The sequence below is a fragment of the Cotesia glomerata genome, linkage group LG8, assembly GCF_020080835.1.
Source record: "Cotesia glomerata isolate CgM1 linkage group LG8, MPM_Cglom_v2.3, whole genome shotgun sequence".
In the NCBI taxonomy this organism is placed as follows: domain Eukaryota; kingdom Metazoa; phylum Arthropoda; class Insecta; order Hymenoptera; family Braconidae; genus Cotesia; species Cotesia glomerata.
This window is the reverse complement of record NC_058165.1, coordinates 8,948,368-8,961,375: the sequence shown is the minus strand read 5'-3', so window position 1 is coordinate 8,961,375 and position 13,008 is coordinate 8,948,368. Positions and strand designations below refer to the sequence as shown.

Genomic DNA, 13,008 nt, shown 5'->3' with positions numbered 1-13,008 from the left:
CCGGTTCCCAGCATTAACATGAATGGATAGTGGTCATGTTGCGGCCGTTCGGGGGAAGAAGAGTAAGGGTAAGGGGGGATGGCAGGGGGCTTACTGCCGAGGGGGATAGACAACCGCATGCGATTGATGGGGTGCAAATGGGGTCGACCGCGCCTCTTCTAACAGTCGTATTACACGCGTGTCATATTTATTTAATATAATATACAGAGCAAGCCACTGAGAGTATTATACACGTTATTATTTCTGCTTATGGCTTTAGTGGCCCACCCCGCTGAGCCCACTACATCTATTATATCACACCAGTCTATTGTATCTGGCAAGTGTTCTATTTGGGATACTTACTTGTGGATATATACTACACTAGTAGGGCAACGACTAACTTTAACTGCCTGTCAAATATTAATGATATACATATTTATGTTTGGGTATTTGTGAATTGAATGCTTTTGAATGTTGTATATGCTCAAGAGATTAATCAAAGAGTGTAAAACTTACTCGTGTGGTAGAATGTAATCTGGTTTACAATCGATAATTTAGATAAACTGATAAGCACTCACCTGAAACAAAAATAATAAAATCATACATTATGTTATGTGTGTATAAAACATTCAATTGGAGAGTAAATTTAGTGTATTTATAAATTATAATAGGGTACTTGAGAATCATGGCACGTTATTCTTTTTCACGGTGAATTCTGATCAAGTAAATGAGGTAAAGAAAAAGACCAGACCCGAGATATATACAATATGTCTATAAAAGAAGAAGAAGAAAAAAATAAGAAGAAGGTTGGCTGTCATATTTTATCACGGTTATACGAGGCTCATTTCGTTGCTAAAACCAAAGTATCCAGTCTTTTTAGTGATGCAAGCGTATAACGTGATGAAGAGGAGCAGACCCATTACTCGATATAATAAAATTCACGAAAAAAGCCGGTTTTCAATAAGGATAATGAGCCCTTCTGATACTCAGTGGCGTAGAAATCAAAATAATGAGTTCTTATTCCACTGTAAGAATAAAAAAAAAAAGAAAAAAACGCACAGAAGTTAATTTTTATGGGACACGTCAACCGGTAGTTTACGTTAAATTACGCAGCAAAACATTTACATTAATTAATAGCGGCAATTAAGATTAAACTCAAAGCTTAAATGTATGGAGAAGATAATTTTTAATATAATTTACTTTTGAGATAATGAGACTGTTATCATGGGATGGAGTTTCCGCATAAGTGCTTGTGTTTAACAAGACAAGTGTCTGAATCTAAGTAGGTGGAATCAGGTACGACTGAGGCTATAATATACTTATTGTTAATAAATTAACCACGTAAGAGAGTCACGGAGCTAGTGGTTGCTTTGATCTCGAGATAATCGATCACCTTACATCTATGCGGGACACTCTTACTTTGGATGATGATTGAAAAATCAAAATTATATTGACATTATCTTGTGATTGTTGATAAGTTTATATGTTTATCTCTGAGCGATAGTTTTGTAAAAGTTTTACGAATTCATTCAGCATGGCAGTCACGTTAAATTTCCAAGAACTTGAATACTTGTGTTTGAGAATTAGAATTACTAGTGTGCTCTAAAGACCGTGGCAAACATATATGCTGTGTGTATGTAAGTTATAAAGCAACCCAAGTCTTATTTTCTCGTCTCTTAGTCGAGAATCGGATCGACGTGACCGGAGAATTGGTCGAGGAGTCTTTGGGCGAGTCGATTTGTTATTCATCGCGTCTGCAAGATGTGCAGTATACCCATTGGTACAGTACCGTCTACGACGGCACGGATTAAAGAAGGCTTTTAGTACCCTACATAAATATAACTCAAACATGTCGACGGTACTGAGTACATATGTGGTAAGGAGGTGAGGTATAATATATGTAATACGTAGTATGTTGCTTTATCCTTATGATAATTGCTGTCAAGACTGAATTTCCATTGTCCAATTATCGATTAAACCACGACGCGCGAATCTCTGGTCTGGTCGTTAGTCGTTAGGGCAGTTAACGAGTCGGTGGCACGTGACAACGCACCGCCTCACGTCCCTCACATAGTGCATGAGCTCATCATCGGCTCCCGCCGGTTTTAACTCTCTTCTCAGTGTTGTATTTGTATCCAAAACACCAGACTGGTTGAGAACCCCTTAAATCACGTCCGGTCTCTGAGTTGAGAGAGACCAGAGTCCTTATTGCCATTATCTAGAGGTTCTCCGCCACACTACACTGTGATATACTCTACACTGAAGCTAACTCTAATATATCCAAGTATAAGTGTATGTGCCCAACCGAGTACGAGTGAGAGACAGAAGGACAAGATGTCGCAGGGCTGTAGTTGTCTTTTTTGCGAACCCTCTTCTTTTTATCATTTGTTATTTACGTCATCAATCACTCTCATTTTATCTACTGGCTTGACATATTTTGGTCCTTCGTTCTCAGTGATTTGCATAGAAATTAGACTATGAGTCGGTAACAAGGATCACCTTATTCTTTATGCTATTGTCTTTAGTCTTTAAAATTTATTCAGCTCTCTACTGGTAAAATTTAACGCCTCGATACTGTACATGAGTATCAGGGACGTAGACAGCAGCACGTAATATTTATTACCGAGATAGTATCTACAAACTATAAGGCTTGATCATAATTAAATGTATCAATTCATAATCATAGCATGCTTTATTGTTCTATATTACTAATATTATGTATGGATGTTTGAGGTTACGTGACCGGACAAACAAGAGTGCCGACACGATAAGTTGATATGATAATCGAATCAGCGGAACTTCCGGGCGCATTCCAGCTCTCTTTCTCTTTCACATTCTGTTTTTGTTTTTTGTTTTATTAACCATTCTCTCGACACGTCTTACAGGGTACAATTGTTATCGTAATAATGTAAGCTATGTATCGATGCAGACAAGTCGCCAGCGTAGGCGTCTCGGTCTTTCTTTCTGGTAAACGGTCTTCTTTATCAAGACACCGATGTCCGCTGGTTCGATAAATAAATCCAAGGTTTATTTAGACTCTGGTATCGTTATCTATTTATTGTATATATTGTATGTCACCGATAAACCTTTACTTTATTTTCTATTTTCAAAATTATATGATACAATCGCAAGAAGACTATCGTTGCACTGTGAGAAATAATAATAATAATAATGATAGTAATAACAATAAAATGATGATGATGATGATGATGATGATGATGATAATAAGTTAGAATTTTATTAATCAAATCAACACTTGTTGAAATGGGTTTCATTTTGATCGCGTGACTTTTAACACTGAACATGAAGACTTTCTGGCGTAATTGAGAGCAAGGTCGAGAGAATTAGTTCGAGTGAATCAAAGAGTTACTCTTCCCACGCTAAGGCGTATTATCATTACAAGTAACCTCCTTGGGCCGATGCCGGTGCTGATGCTTATGATGTAGATATGAATGAAGATATGGATGTAAAGGTTGAGGTTAAAGCTCACCAGCCACCAATCGATTGGGGAACTACTAAAGGGTGAAGTAGGCGGCGGAACTATAATTGGCCAATCGATTTCCACAGCATTCCGCGACCCTGGTCCTACAAGTGAAGTGAGAGAAGCACAGAAGCATAGTCAGAGTATGTTCTCCTATTCCCTATCCGTCTCACTCTCTAGTGGTCGAGGGCTCAACTTTTCGCTCAATGTCCGAGTAGAGACATGCTCGTCTATGTGATGTATATATTGTATATGCCTAGTAGCATAGAAGCAATGGCGGACAATGTGCGAAGAAAAGCTGAATTGACAAGTAGGGGCCGGGAGTTTAAGGGTCGGACCTCCCACACCATCTACCAGCTCTAGTCAACCCAAGAACTTGTTTTAAGTGGAAGCGAGAGAGCTACTGGATGACGGATGAATGCCTACACGTTGTTACCCGGTAGATAAGAAGGCGATTATCGTGGTTACGAATATAACGTACGTCTACCAGAGTGAAGCAAAAAATAATTCAGACGCATTCTCGAGTGTCTTGAGATTTCAATGAACTCATGTGTGCAGTGTACGGTGTATAGTGTACATGATGGGGGATATATGCCAGCAATACGATGCATTTTTATTATTTCTCTCACTTTATCGTTATTATTTATCGGCCGACACTCTGTGAAGGAAAAGAGAGTATAACGATCCGTTGCGAGTTAAGGGGCCGGTAACGCGTGGCGCAAACAAGAAAATAAATTTCATTAAAGGAGTGAACTTTGAGAGAATTATAATCCAATGGTTATTTTATTTATTTTTTTGTACATTTGTACATGTGTGTGTGGGGAGGGGGGCGATGAATGTACGGGTATTTTACAACGCTGACCACAAGTCAGGCTCGGAAATTTGATACAGCGGTGCTCATCGTATCTCATCCACGTTTAGCGTTAATCGAAGAGACACTCTATACACAGGATGTATTTGTAGATATAAACGAGTAGTGTGGTGTTATTTATTTCCAATACATACCCATTCTCACCCGGTTCTTCGTTTCTGAAAATACAATATTTATGTTGACGCCAGTAGGCAACGTCTCACGCGGGTATTTAAGTTGTGTAAATCCAATAAAAACGCCAAACCCGCAATAAATAACCTCTCTTCGTTCTTTTATAAAGAAAAAGAATAAGGCTGAAAGAAAAAGGAGGTAAAAGTAAAAAATGATAGAAGGAACAAAAAAGTAAAACAACAAGAGAGAAGAGAATAAGAAGTTGAGACTGTGGACCAAGGTGCTTGCTTCCCTGGCATAGGTTATATTATACATTATACCTGTACCTGACTCTGGGAAGAAGGAGCCTACTCGGCCTTCGTCCTGAACAAGATGAGAAACGGTGGTAGAGGCGAGGAAGGGTGAGACGAATCTTCACCAAGAAGGGACTGGGTCGCGGGGGTGACCGCTGGATCCATCAGGTGAAGCCTAAAACAAGGATGGAGAAAGAGGAGTTTTGACCCTAAACTAACGGGACCCTTCTTGGTCTTCTTTCCTCCACAACACTACAGTCGACGCTCTCTGTATTGGACCTCTCTGTATTTGACCGCTCTCTGTATTTGACCACATTCTTCCTCTGTATTTGACGATTTTACACAGCTCTTATGGACAAGGACGAGTCAAATACAGAGAATGGTCCTGTACGGGCGAGTCAAATACAAAGAGCGTTGACTGTAACACCAGCCGCGGCTGTGCAAGGCTCTGGTTATTCGCCAAATGATAGTGTTCAGCTCTCTGAGCCTCGTTTCGACTCGTACATGGAAACGAGACACCTCCGACATATCCAAACTCATTTTTCCTGATGCTGATGTGCCTCCTTCCTTTCTATCAAGCTCCCTTCCAATTCTCCTTCTTCACCGATTCAGACTCGTTTATTCGGTCTTGTTACGTAATATACCGGATATGATGAATTAATACCATACAATCTAATATCATTTTATTTTTTATTTTTTTTCGGCTCAATTTAGTACTTGGGTTCGTTTTATTTTTTTATGTTTAACGTAAACATTTTAGTAAAATTGCTCGGGTGAATGATTGTTTTTCAGTAGAGATAATATTTATAAATAAGGAGCAAGGTTGTCATCTCAGATAATTGATGACATATTTTATTTCATTGGTTTTTTTACTGCCAGAAGCAATCAAGCTGATCATGGCTCGAGCCGTTTCATTTTATTTATTTTGTTCTCTTTTTAGTCTTTTTTTTCTGCACTTATTATAGCAACGGTATAATTAATAATTTATTTAGGATTATAAGGAATACAATGAGGTCGGGGTCTCTAGACGTCTTGAATAGAGAACAATAGAACTGTATTGTCTACTGCGATTTTCGCTAGGTGTGAGTTAACCGAGCCCTAGATATTAGCATCGGGTGAGGCGGGGCGAGCCGAATGCAATTACGTGAAAGCATACCCGATGAGTTGTTTAGTTGTCTCCCGATCCCGAAAGATATTTCAAACTCGTAAAATCATTTATCATCAAACCACTCAGACTTTAGCCCATCTACCCCGATCCCGGTCCCTTTTCCATTTTGGTTCTCTTCTTTGACAGTCCCAGTTCCCTCAAAAAATTCTTCAATTTATCAACCTCAAAAGTCAAGCATCAAACATCTTTGTTTCAACACAATTCAAAACTCTTAAAATAAAGCATATATATATACATATACATATATATATATTTGCCCGTTTTATCGATCACCTTACTGTTTTTTTCCATCTTTTCTACTTCCTCTTCAGACTGATGGCTCTAAAATATTTAAAACCGGCCAGCAAATAGCAATACCTGGCCTCGGAACAGACTCTTTTTCATGCAAATAAGAAATCGGTTGATACCTTTTCTCTCTCTCTCCTTCAGGATTTCGAGGAAGAATAATTGCCAACCGCTTTCACCATAAACGAATAACATATATTATCTATATACAGACTCAGCATACACATAAACAAACCTTTACTTTCAAATTCAGCTCATGTGCCTGCTGACATCATCCCTCTGATAATGTGTATCATCAAATTCACTATTACCATATAATAAACCATTCAATTTTACTTTCTAATCAATTTTCCCATCCAACCCCTCATAACTGTCATCGTCATCGTTATTATCATCATCATTAGTTCCCAAAGTCACCGTCATAGTCAAAAGACCTGATTTTTTCACTCACCCAAAAAATCTTTATACCATTGAAATACAGATTAAAGCGGGATGGCATAAACACTTTATCCATCTCATCTCATCTCAGTGAACAGAGATGATTATAATGACACAATTAAACGGCGTGGATGATACATAAGAGTAAGTAATAGTTTAAGATGGATCTGTTGTACGCAATAAAGCAAAGTAATGTCTGATTGCAATGGGCATAAGAGCATAAAGAGTGTAATAGTTGTAAGAAAGAAGCATCTGGTAAACTTTGGGTGTATGCATTATTTCACACATTTTTGCGCAATTACACAACGTTAATGGGAAAGACTTCACACGACATTTTCTCGACTGTCTTGTCGCAATAACCAGACGTTATAGTGATACATATACAACATATATACATACACCAGAGAGGTACAGACATGAGAGTGCACTGGGATTGTGTACGGCTACCAAAGTTAGTACAAGAGGATAAAAGGACGTTCGTCGTTGTTGCCTCAGGCTTTTACGGTTGAGCGACGGACGAGTTGAGTGCGAAGAGAGCGTACGCATTATCTAAATGCGCGACACTCTCGCCCTGTTGGATACTATCCATCGTCCCTCTTGTTATTCCCCTTCGCTTCAGGTTCTGTATCTTCATATATTCACACTAATTCCATACTATTTCCAACCATGTGTGCTGTGCTGGTTCATACATACACCATTGAATGCTCTACGTCATATGAATGCTCTTTTTCCGGCGTTAAGTCTCCACGCAGACAAATCTCCTTCGCGTGAGCATTGACAATGAGAACACACACGTGTGTCCCGACATTACATGTGTGATGTAAGGCAGATACTGAGTACATTACTTCCGAGAGCTGGTCGATCCACGTCAAGTGGACAGTCTAAAAGTTGGCTTTTTGTGGTGTATCTCATTTGTAACGACTTGAGAACATTTTTATCGGTTGTAAATAGCTCTTGTCGGAGTATAATTGTGTAATTAAGTAGTGCATATTTCATAAGTAATAGAAACATGACAGGTTCTAACAATCTTAGATGAATCAGATAGAGATTGGCAGGAGAGTAAGGTTTTAAAATAAACTAACCAATTCGAAAAATGAAAGAGTAAAAGTGGATGGAAGAGTTGTATGTTTTGGATTCTACTGGGCGATGATGCCTCAAGCTATTTTAGCAAGCTTATATATCCGATGAACGACGAGGCCTCAAGTTGAAGAAGGGAATGCGAAAATTACGACCTTCTTACATCTTTTCTCCCTCTTAGCGTTGTGCTGTTATGATGTTAGCTCTCTTACAAGCAACCCAGTACAAGACCATCGAGAATAAGACTGAGCTATAACAACACTTACACTGCTTATGCTGTAGCTGGAGCTGGGAGAAGTTGAGAGTAAAGTTAAGACTCGAGCTAAAGCAAGGCGTAACGAATCATCAGCGCATCCGGCGTATTCGAGCAACCATAGCTCGTAAATCGACTACTATAATACACCACCAGGGTTTTCATAATTTTGCGTTTGTTGTTTTCAAATTATTCTCGTCACGAACCTTCTTAAGAAGAGATATCGCATAAGCATTTACCTTATTTTTCAATAAAGAAAACAAAGCCTTCTTTCAGGTCAAATAAAGTTTAAACACACATACACACACGCCAACACATTTTTAAAATTTTTTTTTACAGACAAATATTTAAAAAAGTAGTACTAGAATTTAGTTGAAAAAACTTTTGAGAATCGAAAAAAAAAAAATAGTTAAATTTGTGAGGAGAGTTTAAATGAAAGGTTAGAAAAAGAAAAAAAAAGAAAAAGGTAGTTAAATTGAAAATAGTACGTTACGAGGCATAAACTCCGAATGTGTGGAGTGTGTGTTGGAGTATGTGTTATAGGGACATGCAAATAACAAGGGGCGCCGATGTTTTCGAGCTGGCTAGTAAACCGGAGGGAACAAGCGTGTTTCACCGATGGTTAGCGTCAAATATTTGGTGCGTGCGCGAGGCATGGCAACACCGCCGTACTATAAGCGCCCCACGATCATCCACGGTCCACGATCCACGATCTACTATATAATACAGACCAAACGAAACGATTTCTATCCGTGGCATACCACACTACACTATACGAATGAGAGAATCAACAACAGAGCTAAACTCTCCTCTCAAGAGAGGTTCAACTGTGGCTGAGGACTCAAGAGATAGGAGATAGGACGCAGACTTGCGGATCTCACAAACTATCCTCATTGGCGGTCGCATCACACTCTAAATGATAGCGTCACGCAAACTAATTGAGTAGTTATTTTATCGAGAACATCACATATCCACACATTATATTATATTTTATACATTCGTATGTCGATTAACTATGTATATTTAGCGCCTATACATTATATATAGCTATATTGGTAGACGAATATAAATAAACGAGGTTCATTTACTTTAAACTTTTTTTATTTCATTTTAATAATTTGAATAGTAACAGGCACACGTGCGTTTTACTAATTGATGTTGCTTCGGTGGCTTCAGAAGATCCAAGACCTGAATTCTCTTCCCATGTCATTTAGAAAACACATATTTATATCTCATCCATGGGGGACTGTTGGTCGGAAATAAGTGCGATGCCCGATAAAAATTCTCATTATATACGACATGTGATTAAGTCAAAGCCTGAACCTAAAATGAAATGTTCTCATCAGAATAAAAATCAGCACCAGCCTGTGAATCTGTTTATATGATGATAAAAAAGACTCAATTCCAGAGAACTGAGTCATGCAATCAGACAAAATTCTTTGTCACCTAGATCGAGTTATCGTAAATCGATGACAAAATTAATGAGTAGAAGAAAAAATCTAAAAAGAGATATTATTCGCGACGGGTTTTTAAGTACAACAAATCTTTAATGCTTGGTTAAAAGAGTGTGGTTTTTATGTCTAGACTTTAGACATTATATCAGGATCTTTTTGTCTTCTATTTTGAACGAATCTTTGAATTGAGTAGATATTAGAGACGAGTTAGAAATTCTCAATTGGATTAAGTATTGGCTTTGAGAAAACAAAGTTATGTGGTATTCACACAGAATTAAGTAATCACAAAAGCATTAGTTATGTATGATAATAATAGTAATTAAATCACAATTACCTGTTTGATAACCGGCGTTATAAACAACATAGACACGTTAACTAACTGTTGATGCCCACACGGCACTGTATACAGTGTAATTCATCCTTATTAAGCAAGGTCTCTGTTTTTCGAGGCAGTCGAAGTGCAAACGAGCTTACAATCACTGAGGATTAATATCGCTCGTAAACAGTTTTTGTTAAAATTGTCTAATGTACCTGAAGAGTCAGAGTCAGATTCAAAGTCGTCTTATCCTTATCATCATCATTATTCTGATCCTCATCATTAGCATTACTATTACTATTGTTATCCTCATTTATTGCGTACACATTCGGAGAATCTACTGTTGGAGAAACAAAAAGGCTTAAACAAAGAACGTCAAGGCCACTGGAAATAACATTAACACTTTAGTGATGAAAAAATATCGTGGTAAAAAAAGTAATTACCACGTTGGAGCTCAGTGTTAGCGGTCGCAGAACCAGTACAGCACAGTACAGAAAGAGAGGGCAAAGTAGAAGGGCATAATAGATAATGTATACAACAGGAAAACGAGAGTAGTAAGCGGCAGTCAAGTAGGATGCCACGATTGTAGGTAGGCATTATTCAAGGGTGGTGTTACGTGAAAAATGAAGCGCGAACCCATTGGTCCGTGGAACGTATCAAAGAGGCAACTGTTGCGAGAACCGCGGACTATGCCACAAAGAGCTAACAGTATCTCTATTTTACTCGTCCGAACTATGGATATAGTAATACCTTCACCACTACTGGCTACTGGCTGGACCTCCACTTCTACCTCTGCATCTGCATCTACCTCTACCTCTGTTAGCTCTATCACCACAGCTACCAGTTTGTACCAACGATTTTAAACGAGAAACACTAGTGATCCTATACAACGGTTATAACAATGACAACCTTGTTTATATATTTTTACCCATTCATTACGGCAGTGTCTATTCACGGATACTTCACCTTTTAAAATGGAAGAGATCTATTTACCGTTTTTGGCAATCTTCAGTACTTTAACACTCAAAAGCAGTTAATCGAATCATGGTTTCCGCGCATACTTTTGATTTAATAGATGGAATAATTGACTACTGTCGGTTTGATCCAAAACATAATTATCGATGAATACTAAAAATATTTCAGGAATTCCTATGTTTCACCAAAACCACCAATAAATTAACAAATACGAAGCTTATCGCTCGTAATAGGGTAATTAACTGCGCCATAATTATCAAAGTTTTAACAGCTCGTGCAAAGTGTAAGCAGCTTTTAAATAACTTATCTTAAAGCTAGTTTAATGTAACTTGTAATGGGATGTTTTTAGCGTAGCAAACATAATTTCATTGTAATTACAGAGAAAGAAGAAATGGCAGGTGGTGAATTTTCATTGTTTTTATATATACCCACAGATGGTGGTCGTTTATTCCTTTTTTTCTTTGTCTTTAGCTTTAGTTTTGGCTTGTTCCTTGTGAATCTTGTAACTTGGTTCCACGAGTCCGAAAAAGAAAACCGTCATGCAAAGTTTCCATTGTCGGGTTTTGATAGAAGCGAAAAATATTGGTAGCGTGGAATTATACCCTTTGTTGAATAATATAAAATGGATTTCTTTTGATGAATACGTAATGCAGAGAGTTATTGCAAAGGAGTTAAAAGTAACGTAACGACAGAAGTAAAACCGGTGTGTTTTATAATTAATCGACATTTAGGGCACTTGCATTAATAAATTTTGAATAAAATTAAACCGACATTTGGGAATGATTTGCGTGTCCCACGCAACCCTTTTTGTTGAATCCTTTGTCAGTAGGGTATACCTGTAAGAGGGGACTCATAAGTATTGGCAAGTGAACCCCTTCTATTAATTAACTTTGAAATTATACTAAGCCAGTATTGTCGTCACTCGTCATCGACTTTATTGTAGTGTCGCGCATCGCGGCGTCTTCTGGTTACTGGTAGTCATGGACAGACTCCCTCAGCTTCTTCTTTTTCTTCATCTCCGTTTTTTCTTATTCTTTTTGACTCTTATTCTTCTTTTAAAAGTTGCGTACGCAGTGAAAAAGACGCCATTGAATACGCCAAGAGCTCAATTACTGCCTGCAACGTGTGTATGTGGACGTCAATTTTTATTCCTGGTGTTTTTATTTAGACTTTTATTCTTCTTGCTCTTAGTAAAACGAAAAGTACTTTTGCTCTTGATGTTATTCAAGTCCTATAGTTATATACTTATTCTTGTTCATCTCCATCGCCAGGAATATCGGCTCGCAAGGAACGTCCGATACGAAAGAGTAAAATAATAAAATAAGAGTAACGAGTATAATATTAGTAGGCATCCTATATGCTGTATGGTAGATGTTGTATTACCCAGCAGCAGAAGACAGAACCGGTGCGAGAGTGGAATAAAACCGATCTGGAGCTTTATCGATCGAGGAAAATCTTGGTTAGTTCCGTTCGTCTCGAGCCGAGTGAACACGGGAGCTAGAGAACCGTAAACGGTCACAAACCGCAGCCAAGGATTATATTAAATCACTAGAACTAAAGACTAAGGACTTGAGACCAGCCCAAGAATTAAATAATAAAAAAGCCCGTTTAAATAAATTATATCACATCATAAATATTTATTCGCCGATTTAGTTTATGTCCATTTTAAGATCTTTTGTTGAAATCTATCGATTGGTGTTTTCTGAAATTGAATTTTTAACATCGCGTGCTTGACAGCTTTTTTGTAATCTTGTCATCAGTTTGCTGAGCTAATTAAATGTTTTAAATAAATGTCTAAATTTATTCAAGATCTATCGGTGCGAATCCGAGTGTCAATAAATTCCAATAACCTTAGAGAAAAAAAAATTTTTACCTAAAGTTTCTACAAATCACTTTTTTCATTACACCAAATTTCTTCTCTGGTTAAAAAAGTTGAAGTTTTGTTTACTGACCAACGGGAGTTTATTCGAATGCAGAGTCAAGACAAGATTGTTTGGGTCGTATAAAAACAAATGTTTTATAGCGTTAATTTTTACAATGCGTGTGTTAAATCGGCAGTAAATAAATGAAAAGAACATAATAACAACAACTTTAGTGAAACGAATCTGATCAATTTATACACGTTAATTTTTTTATCACCCGGGTGTGGTCGGAGTTATAAAAAATGACGTCACATATTTTTAGCCACCGTACTCTTTAAACGTATATAGGTAATATATGTATAATATATAATAGCACCGTTTACTGGCTATTACACCGATACGATACGAGTAAAGACACGCCCCTCTCATCGCCCACAATCACCCA

At 37.8% G+C, this 13,008-nt stretch overlaps 1 protein-coding gene across 1 annotated transcript in view; it reads right to left on the bottom strand.

The window, feature by feature from the left end:
- Positions 1-518: 518 nt before the first annotated feature.
- LOC123270392 (protein pangolin, isoforms A/H/I/S-like) overlaps positions 519-13,008 on the bottom strand; it is a 29,815-nt gene continuing 17,325 nt past the window's right edge. The window contains exon 4 of the mRNA XM_044736425.1: positions 519-557. Coding sequence (XP_044592360.1) covers positions 534-557 — 24 coding nt within the window. The 3' untranslated portion in view covers positions 519-533. The remainder of the gene's footprint in view (positions 558-13,008) is intronic.